An 11,180-nucleotide genomic window follows, 5' to 3' on the forward strand; every position below is an offset into this window, starting at 1 on the left:
AATTAAATAAAGAAAAAATATTATTAATTATAAGAAAATATATTGATTAATATTTTTATGTTAAAAAATAAATTAAAATATTTTTAATATTTTAAAAAATTTATTAATTAATTTTTTTATTAATTTTCAATCCTTAGTTATTGTAAAATAATTTTAAAATATATTCTGTTAATTTTAAATAATAAATTTTTAAAGTACATTTTAATAAATTTAAAAAATTTTAAATTTACAATTCCAATCCTTAATTTCTATTTTAAAAAAATAATAAATTTTTATTAATTAAATATAAAGCAAGATTAGAGTTGAAGCTTTTTGATCTGCTTTAAATAATAATAATAATAATAATAATAATAATTGAAGGTTTCGTGAAAATTTAAATCTGACGATGCTTCTGTGTCGTTGGTACATGCTAAATATTGGCCGCTAGATTAAATATCTGCATCCAGATCTCATATCCGAATTCCTCTCTTCATCTCCATTTCAATAAACAATCTTTCCGTACTCCCTCTACTGTGGAGCACACACCCGAACCACACTGGATCACTTGAAACTGCTGAGCGGCGAAAAATATCTCAAAAAACTGCCATCAAAACTCGCTTCAACTAGAGAAGTAAGCTTAGTTTCCCTCTTCACTTTTTTGTTTTTCTGTTTTTGAGGGTGTGTTTGGTTAATCTTTGAAGGGTATGTAGTTTTTTGAAGCTGAATACATGGGGAGAGGATATTTGAGTGATTTGATGGATGGGTTTTTGATGGATTGATGAGAATGTGAGTAAATGATGCAATTTGTTTGCTTTCATTTTCTCTGTTTGATTGCTGAGAAAGTAAGAGCTTGAATGGACATGTGTGTTTATTTGTTGTATGGTGCTCTGAGACTTGGACTTTTTGGGTTTAAAGAAAATGAGAAACTTTGATCGAGTTAATTAGTTGTTTCAGTTACATTAAATGCTTGTGATTCATATATTTTTAATCTGGGAAATCAAACAAGGGTTTTGTAATTTGTAGCTAATATGCTTCTGTAAAAGACACATGCCTTTAGGTGAATCTACAAGTAACTTTTAAAAATCCTCTTTTAAAGGCAAAATTTTTCATGGTTGTTCGTTTTAAATGCAGTATTTATATTACCTGGAAGCAAATAAATGATAAAAACACCCTATTAATTCATAGATGGGGATTGAGGAAAGTGAATAATGCATTAACTGTGGATTTTGTTGTTTGTCACTTTGAAATGAGAGTGTCAGGTTCTATTTTGTTTGCTTTTCCTTCATATACTTAGTATCCAATGGAATGTAATTGAAAAGGATGGTTGAAAATATTTTCCACTTTTTCTTTGGGTGGAGGAGTAGGGGTGGGAGATGTTGATAGTGAAGGTAATATATTCATACTCTTGTTTGTAAGAGCTGGAATCTTTTTCTGGCTTTAGTTTTGATGTTTTTTGCTTTCTTAGTTTGAATACCTTGGGAATAAATCAACAACAGTATCCAAATGTAGTTCTTTCATGATTAGTTGACCATTCTTTGATGTATTAAGATATAAGAATTCGAGATGGCATTGAATTGAATTTTCGCTGAGAAAGACAGAAAGTTTATGGCTGAATATATACTTACACCCCTATGCTAGCTATGATTAACCCTTTGGACACTTGAGCTAAAATTGTAACCTGTTGAACATCTGAACTTATAAAAATCATAACAATTAGACACAAATTAGTCATATTGTCAGTGATTTATTGAAAGAAATGAAGGTTGATCATACATATTGCTTGCTGCACTGTAGATTTTGCTGAATTTGCTCCAAATTTTTGTAAATTAACAAAGTTAGACGAGAATAATTTTATCATTTTATAAAAATTTATAGTGTCTTAGTAATTAATGAAAGTATTTTTTTATTCTTTTAACAAATTCATTGATGGTAATGGTTAATTTGTATTTAATTATTATAATTTTTATAAGTTCAGGTGTTTGAAAGGTTACTACTTTAGTGGGTTAATCTTTAACAGTGTAGGGGTCTAAATATGTATTTGGCAGAAAGTGTATCGTATAAAACTGTGTTTTCTTGAATTTCCTTCTTGCAAATCTGCAATTCAATGTTCTTATTCTTTTATTCCTGTTTACCAGCCAGAATACATGTGTTCTCTTAGCTACAGTGATGAAGGTGTTTACGTGTATGGCTTCTGTAACCATTGCTTATGGTTAGGAGTGCAATTGTATCAATTCTGTTAGGCCTATTGGACAGAGTTCCCTTTATAGGGGACGTAATGACTAGCATTCCTGACAGACATGAATTTCTAGATAGTGATGGAGGCTTAGATGATGAAACCCTTGAAACTTGTGAGCATGAAGACACGGAAGATGGGCTGTTACTGAACTGCAATTTGCAACATGGTGCAAAAACTTCACCAGAATCATCAATAGAATATATAAGTGCTAACAATGTAGAACCATATAATGGGATGACTTTCTCGTCATTAGATGATGCAAGAGATTTCTATTATGAATATGCCAAGCGGACAGGTTTCACTATTCGAACAAATCGGATTAGACATTCGCTAAAGAACATGGCAGTCATAGGACGAGACTTTGTTTGTTCTAGAGAAGGTTTTCGTGCTGCAAAGCATGCACTGAGAAAAGATAGAATTCTTCCTCCTCGGCCTATTACTAGAGAAGGATGCAAAGCCATGATAAGGTTGGCTGCAAGAGATGGTGGAGTATGGGTAGTTACCAAATTTGTGCGAGAGCACAACCACAAACTCATGAACCACTGTAATTTTCCCGGAGAATTGCCAACCATAAATATACTCAGCGAGGTATGTCTTAGATAGCATTAGGTCAAACTGTTTTTTTTATTCATAATTAGGCTGCAATAGTGCATATTGAGTCACAGAATGGATTTTTTAGGTCTCGGAGTTTGAACTTCACACTAACAGCCACTGAATCAATGTTCTTGAACCTCACTCATTGTTTTTCACCTGGCTAGTACACCCCATCTCGTCCAAAACCCATATCTTCTGCTGCTACAATTCATGAACTGATTCAACATTTTGAAACTGAGTAATGTCTTCAATGTATATATGTAGATATGAAAAACAGAAACATTGTTCACAACATTGTATATGGAGTTAACCAGCAGTTTTTATCAGCAAGCTATCCATGCTTGACAAGTATATATTATATAAACTTCAGTGCTGTGTCTGTTGCTGTTTTTATGGTTACTATAATCCATATGATACTTGTTCTAGACACTCTCATCCGTTTATATTAGTACTGTCAAAAGCTTGCATAGCTACCAGGAATGCATGTTCATGATGTGGGAACTTGTCCCACATCTAATGTACCGAAATTTGAGTTTGTATATAATATAAATGGCAAAAACTAATGAATAACTTGGATTAATTATTTTGAGCCAAGTGAAAAATGAGTCCACAAGTTATTTCGCTCAATTTGAGCTAGGCTGCTACACGCATATTAACAAAAAGGCAAAGTCTAAAAAATCCATTCTCTATCAATACATGTGTAAGACCATTAGTTTGCACTTGTATGTGCGTCCTTAAGATTCCTCTCTTTTTTTTTTCTTTTAATATATCTGAAGATCTTAAAGTTCTTTGTTTGTCATGATGCTGGCAAAATAGTAATACAGCATGATTCATTCTCCCAGTTCTCTTAATCCTTTTTATTCTCTCCATGTTTATGATCATACTTCCACATTTGGGTTTACTAACATTCTTCAACGACATGATTGCAGGAAGAGAAGGATAAGAAAATCCAGGATCTATATGATGAGCTGCAGCGTGAAAGAGAAAGATCAGCAACAATTCAACATCAGCTACACAGGATTCTTAAAGATATTGAAGAACATGCTGAGTTTATGTCTATAAGAGTTGAAGACATTATTAACAACTTGAAAGAAATTGAACTTGGCAATCTGTAGTTGTGAACCACAGATAAGAATATAATTCTAGTTAGATAGATCAATGAAAGCCAAACTAGAGAATGGCAAAACTCACTCTTACTTGATTTATTAGAGTCTGAGCACTATCTCATTAGCCTGTGAAGCTCTCTGGAATGTTTCCACTTTTAACATAATCTGAGTGCAGAAAAATATTAGTACTGAATGTTCACACCTGAAACTTAACAGTGATCTCTTCTTCAAACCAATTGCTGAGCAGACTTTGTTAGAAAAGGGAGTCAACTGTATTCTTTGTTTCTCTCAAATTCTTTTGGCAAGACCAATTATTTGGTTTTTTTTTTTGTTTTATCCATTATTTTTTATTATCATTATAAATAATTTTAATTTTTAAAATATAAAAAATTATTAAACTTAAACTTGTAGGTAGTTTTCTTTGATTATCTGAAAGCTAGAATAAGAAAACAATTCCTATAAAAATAATAAAGAGTCAAGCATAATAGTGGAAAAAATTGCCTTTCTTCTTTTTTGTTTTTGTCAGAGAAAAATTGCCAATTGCCAACATGGACTTGCATGAAGCATGATGGAATCTCAATCTGTCGCAGAGTTGAGGACAAGACACAGACAGCAGTACTCCAGCAATGTTCTTTTTGACTTTCACTAACATTGTTTTCTTCTTCTTTGTTTTTTTTTCTTCTTCTAGTGAGAGTTTTGAGTTTTAGGTGAATTATCATTAAAGCCTTATTTCAATTAAAAAAAATTATTTAATTAATTTTTTTTATAACATTTTAAAAAATCAGAGTATTTTTTTACTAGAATAAATTTAAAAATTAATTAATTTAAATTAAAAAAGAGATACTTTATAAAATTAATTATTTAGTCTATATTTTTTAATCACTTTATTTAAATATCTTTTATTTTGTTAAATTAAATTTTCTTATTTTTTATTAGAGAAAATTATCAATTTATTTTAATCTTAAATATTATACTATTTAATTCATATAATTTTATTTATGTATATTATTTAGTTTCTTTAACTATTTATGCTATTAGCTTTTACTAAGGTTAAATATGTAGATTTAATTAAAAGATTAAAAATTTAATTTTACAAAATAAAATAATTATGTAATTGAGTAATTAAGAAGAATAATTGGAAAAATGAAAAAATAGAAAAAAAATAATACTGAGAATAATTATAATTAGAAACAAGCCAATCCTACAAAGGTATGAAAACTAAAACACACCCCTCGAAATTTTCATCAATAGTCCTTTTTGGTGACAAAAAATATTGTTTCAGTCTGGTGATGATTTGGCATTACATCAATTCAACACGTGTCAACAACCCAGTATCTGTAGCACATCCAAATGTTCAACAACATCAAATCACCAATTCTTCCTTTTCTCTCTCAAATTTGATGATCAAATTCAAAAATATCTACAAACCTTGAATCAAAGATCTGAAGGATCGATCAGTAATGAATTAACCCAAAGCACTGAAACCACATCCTTTCATCATTTGCTTAAACTCCTTAAAATTCACCATTCCATCGCCATCAACATCAACCTTCATGATCATTGTCTTGCAATCCTCTAAAGTCCTCCCTTGCTTAAGCCCAAGAGCAGCAAGCACAGATCTCAATTCATCAACAGTAATAAACCCATCACCATTTTGATCAAACACCTTGAAGGCTTCCTTCATGTCCTCCTCTTCTTCCTCGTCTCGCTCATCCATAATCGATCGATACAAAGCACCAAACTCATCGATATCAACACACCCATCTCCATTAACATCTATATTTTGAATCATCTGGGTTAACTCTGGATCAGGGATAAAGATACCCAGATTCTCCAACGAGTCATTCAACTCTTTCTTGCTTATTCGCCCATCACCATTTCTATCAAACATCTGGAAGACGCGAGTGAGCTCCATTGAATCCATTCTTGTTCTGATGACGGCGGAGGTGTTTGGAATTAAAAGACGGAACTGGGTTTGTGGGAGTTCTAAGAAGAAGGAAGAAGAGAGATCCTGAGCTTCTTGCGTTAGCAAAATACTTGAGACTCAAAGGAATGGATCAGTGTGGAGAGATTTGTTCGTTGAGAAGATTTTGGAGACTAATTGATCTGAGCGTTTCTACGCATTGGATATATATAAAGAGAAGGATGGGAAACGCAAGGCAAACCGATTCCATATGGGGAATTATTCGGTGCAACCAGTAACACCTTTATTAGTGTCTATGTGGCAATTTTAGCCAACGCTTGCGTGTCTTTACTCTTTAGAGCTGGCGTTGGCTTCGGCTTTTGCTTTATGCTTTTGGTTACTTGGCTGGGCTTAGTGTTTTTGTTTGACGCGTAATGTGTGATAGTTAATTAATTGCTTACTAAGTCTTTCATTTAATAAAAAAAAGCTTTGCGTTTTGTCAAAAACGCGTTGCCATTATTGTTGTTTGGTTGTGTGAGCAACTCACTAGTATTTTATTAGAGCTTCCAAGTTTTTTTTTTTTTAATTTTTAAATTATTTTTTTCAATTTTTTAATTATTTTTTTATAATTTTTAATCTCGCCTCCAAATATTATTTATTTTCTGCCCTTAGGAGGAAATATTGTTTGTCGTATTAATCACATTGTAAGATGCCACACATCCATTTTATTATAATTGAAAATCATGATTTTTTTTAATTCTTATAGTATTAATTGATTTTTTAATTAAAATATTTAAAAAATTTATTAATTAATCATTTCATTAATTTTAACCTTCTAATCATTAAATATTTTATTGTTTAATTTCATATATAAAAATTTATTAGTTAATTTTGAGTTTTATAAAAAAATTTACTAATTAGTTTATCATATATTATTACATTTTAGATTTTTTTTAATTAAAATTAATAAAAATTTTAAAAATTATGATATATTTTAATATATTTTTTAAAATTAAAGAATTAATTAATAAATTTTATTATATTACATGATTAAATAGTAATTTTTTAATTTTTTTTTAATAAAAAACCTAAGTATAATTAATAGGCTTCATAATGGAGGCCGTTACCTTTAAGAGTGAGCAGTATTCGGTTCAAATAAAAAAAATTGACTGAATTAAATTAATTCAAATTGATTTAATTCGATTTGATTCGATTTAATCGATTTAAATTTTTAATAATTTTTTATTTTTTATTTTTTATTTTTAATATTTTAAAATTTAATTAAAATATTTTAATCTTAATATAATCTCATCTCTTTATATTATTAAAAATAATATACTATTATCACTAATCGGTTCGAGTTAATTTTTTCAATTTTAATTAAAATTAATTCGGTTCAAATTATATAAATATTAAAATTTTTAATTTTTAATTTATTTAATTCGATTCAATTTTAAATAAATTGACGAAATATTCTCCCTGATTGCTTCTATTTCTACTGTAAAATTAAATATCTCAAAATAAGTAGATGGAAGCTTTATCCTCTTATACCTAAAAATAAAATTTGATATATTTTAATTTCAGACATGACATATGTCATTTTAAAATTTAGAGTATTACAAAATTTTTGTATTATAATAAATACAATATTTCACTTATTAAAACTAAATAAGATAAATGGTAGGTTTTATTTTTAAATAAGATATTAAATAATCGTTGAATTAATTTATTGAAGAAGGACCACTTTTTTATTTAATTCAAAAAGTCGTTAAGAAATGTGACCGTTGATAACGGATCTCTGAGTGAGGTGACGTTGGGCATTGTAACGCGCCAAGAAGAACGGCAGAAATGATAGCGACCGTTAGATACTGTGTCAACGGCTCTTATTTTACTGCGTAATGAATGGGAAGCTGACACGTGGCAAACTTTAAAGGACAGAGCCGGTTTTGTTTTGTCCTTCGGCGTTATGGTGGCCAAACTTTCCTTTTGTTTGGATCCATTTCCGCTGGGACATCACCTATGGATTGTTTGTATTTACATTCATTCTTGAATGACTTCAATTGGAAATAATTTACAAATTGAGAACAATTTAATTTAATAATTTACATATTTAATTCCAAGTTGATATATTTAATTAATTTAATTTTAATTAAATAAATAAATAAATTTTTTAAATTAATATATAAATTTATCATGATTTTATTTTTTTTATTATTTAAATTAGGTAAATTTTATATTATATGCAAGTCAAGCAATTTTCCTGGATAAGTGCTTGAATTAGTAGAAGAGCACACCTCTTAAGCTCGATTCAAGTATTATACATTATCTCTTCTATTGTGAATTTTGACAAAAAAAAAAAAGATTTAAGTGATAATTAAGTTATGAAATAAACTCCGGCCACAATTAGATTTAATTATAAGTCTATTGAATTTAATTTTAAATTAAATCGATTTAAATTAAAATATTAAATAAATTAAATTAAATTAAATTAAAATATTAAATTTAATTCAATCAGATAATCCGTCATTTCAGTTTAATTCGTGTACATTTATGCCATTAATGGCATAATCAATTACATACACGTAATAATGGCATAATCAATTACATACACGTAATAATGGCAGCATGAATAAAATTTATATATTTAAAAGAACCGATCAATTATATTTAAATTAAACTGATTTATTTAAATTATTAAAAATATATAATTTAATTATTTAAAATTTTAATTTAATTTAAAACTGAATCCACTAACCGATGATGCTAATAGCAGTCATTAACAGTAACAGTAAAAAATGTTAAATAATTTCCCTTTATCAACATAATAATTTTTTATTTTAAATAAATTATTTTTTCTTCCTCATCATTGGATTATACAAGAAAATCACCACTACCTCTTGATTGTCTTTTGTTGTTGTCGTAGTCTAAAGGAGTTGAATCTGAATATCTTCAATACAATTTAGAGAAAAATATTTCGACTTTTCAAGTAAAATCAAGAGAGGGTAGTGTTTAGATTTAAATCGAAATAAAATTTTAATTTATTTTTTATATTTATTTTATTTAATTTCATTTTAAATTTTAAATATTTTAATTATTTTGTTCAGTTTTAATAAAAAAATTTTATTAAAACCAAATCAATTAATTATAATAAATATTATAGTTTGATAATATAAGAAAATTAAATTTTAATTAAAATTAAAATATTTTAATTAAATTTCAAATGCGAAAATAATATATAAAGAATAAAAAATTCAATTGACCTATTAAATTAAATTAAATCATATCAGTTCGATTTAAATTGATTTTTTTTAAGTCGATTTGATTTAATTTTTATAAATACTTAAATATCAGTCTTTAATTTATTCAGTTTATTTTAATTTTAAACCAAACTAATTGAATGCTCCTTTAATTAAGATAATCTGATTAGTTATTCTTGATCGGACATAATAATTATTTGTTTCTCCTGAAAAAAAAAAAAAAAGGGATCTGCTTCCTGAGAGCTTACTCTCGGCTGCAATGATCAAAGTAAAATTTTGCTTAAATCGAAGTATATGGATAGGATAGTTTTTTTTCAGCCATCCAAATTAAAATATCCCTTTACTCTCTCTTCAATTTCAACTCTTTTTTCCTGCATTTGATACTGCCATTACTTCAAGTCTCAACAACCACACCAAATTAAGCAATCCAATTCTTCTAATTTAAGCATTTGGTCCGCAAATTTATAAACGAGATTTATACAGATGAATAAAAGTCTGTTTGTAATTTATTTATAAATTAAATTACAAATGAAATTATCTATTTATAATTTTTTTTTTATAACTACATATATAAAAAGGAAAAGGAAATTTCAATAACTTTAAAGCAAAACAAATGTCATCAAGAATCGAATTTTTACAATGTTACTCCTATTCAATTTTTTTTATTTTTTTAAATCATGTTTGAAAATGAAAATTGTTTACTTCTTTTTAATTTAATCAATGAATTAATTGCCACCACGTAAAATTATTTAAAAAATAAAAGTTTTTAAGATGACAAATTATTATGAAATTATATCATATTTGATATCGCTGAAAATAAATTGATGATGTGATCGAATATATTGATGATGTGACCGAAATAAAATTACACTGTGATTGATCCAACATAATTATGTTATGATTAGTCTACCTGTAAGACAGAAAATATGAGGTGGTTGTTGTTTATAGGAGCCACTACAACGCTCAAGTCAGTAAGTTGAAAAGAAAAACGAGTATAATCTCTAGAACACAAGAGTTGTGGTGTAAGAGAATAATGTACATTTGCTTCTGTGATAGTTTTCCTTTTATACTGTAAGAAGATGGAGATAAATATCCCTGATAATCTCCCGATAATGTGGCCGGCTTATTAGTAAGGGATTTTCACTGGCTAATTAGTCAAAAATCCCGTGATCGCAGGAGTAAAAGGGATCTGATGGATTAGAGCTGTTTAATGGTCACTTCCTTATGGAGTTTCACCGTGAAGTTGAGAGGATAAGTTTGTCTGACCTGTCCTGAGGCCGGATCTTTTTTTCTCTCAGTTTAGGGCACTATGGTCGTTCGGACCTTTTTTTTCTAGGGTTGGGACCGCATATTAGTTTATCAGACCTTACCACATGACTATATCTTATGGTGATAGCTCACTGCCTACTTTGGGTGAGTTTTATATAGCATCAAAGGTCCCCCGCTGGTTTTCGATTCTTTAGATTCGAAGGTGATAATTGTCTTCATGATTTGAGTCATGTGGCTTGTTTGTCCAGGATGAACACACGATGTCCTTGCTTTCTACTTACTTGTCCTGCCGACCAATCAAGTCAAAGATCTTATCTGGCAAAAATTGATCCGAGTGATATAGTAATACCTTGACGAGCTTCTGGGCTCTCTCTAGCCCTGGGGATCATCCGGGCATCTTTGAGCTCCTTAGCCTTTTCCAGCATTATCGAGCTTCTGAGCATTTTTCAGTCTTGGCATTCTTTCGAGCATTCTCTTACCTCAATTAGCCCTAACGAGTTTCTGGACATTCTTTAGCCTTTGTGAGCTCCCTCGCTTTTTACAGCCCTAACAGACTCCCTAGCCTTTTGCAATTCTGACGGGCTTCCGTGTATTTTTCCAGTCCTGACGAGTTTTCAAGCATTTTCTCAGCCTTAACATGCTCCTTAGCTTTTTACAGCCCTGATGGGCTTCCTGACCTTTTACAATCCTGATGGGCTTCCGCATATTTTTTCAGTCCTGACAAGTTTCCATGCATTTTTCCATCCGTGACGAGCTCTTTGGCCCTTTCTAACCTTATCAAGCTTCTTGGCTTTTTTCAACCCTAACAAGCTTCTGAGCATTTTTCTCAGTCCTGA

At 29.3% G+C, this 11,180-nt stretch overlaps 2 protein-coding genes across 3 annotated transcripts; one reads left to right on the forward strand and one right to left on the reverse strand.

The window, feature by feature from the left end:
* Positions 1 to 433: 433 nt before the first annotated feature.
* On the forward strand, positions 434 to 4,039 carry LOC110613070 (protein FAR1-RELATED SEQUENCE 5). 2 transcript variants are annotated; one of them, XM_021753993.2, is made up of 3 exons: positions 434 to 610; positions 2,119 to 2,803; positions 3,739 to 4,039. In XM_021753993.2, the coding sequence occupies exons 2-3, from the start codon at positions 2,186 to 2,188 to the stop codon at positions 3,922 to 3,924; spliced, it is 804 nt and encodes a 267-aa protein (XP_021609685.1). In that variant the 5' UTR covers positions 434 to 610; positions 2,119 to 2,185; the 3' UTR covers positions 3,925 to 4,039. The 2 variants fall into 2 exon arrangements, with proteins under 2 accessions (XP_021609685.1, XP_021609684.1); XM_021753992.2 differs by having other exon boundaries at positions 435 to 610; positions 2,115 to 2,803.
* A 1,031-nt stretch (positions 4,040 to 5,070) lies between these two features.
* Positions 5,071 to 6,043, reverse strand: LOC110613077 (calmodulin-like protein 3). Its single transcript, XM_021754007.2, has one exon. The coding sequence runs from the start codon at positions 5,837 to 5,839 to the stop codon at positions 5,381 to 5,383; it is 459 nt and encodes a 152-aa protein (XP_021609699.1). The 5' UTR covers positions 5,840 to 6,043; the 3' UTR covers positions 5,071 to 5,380.
* Positions 6,044 to 11,180: the final 5,137 nt, after the last annotated feature.

The sequence above is a fragment of the Manihot esculenta genome, chromosome 4 (genome assembly GCF_001659605.2).
Source record: "Manihot esculenta cultivar AM560-2 chromosome 4, M.esculenta_v8, whole genome shotgun sequence".
Taxonomy (NCBI): Eukaryota; Viridiplantae; Streptophyta; class Magnoliopsida; order Malpighiales; family Euphorbiaceae; genus Manihot; species Manihot esculenta.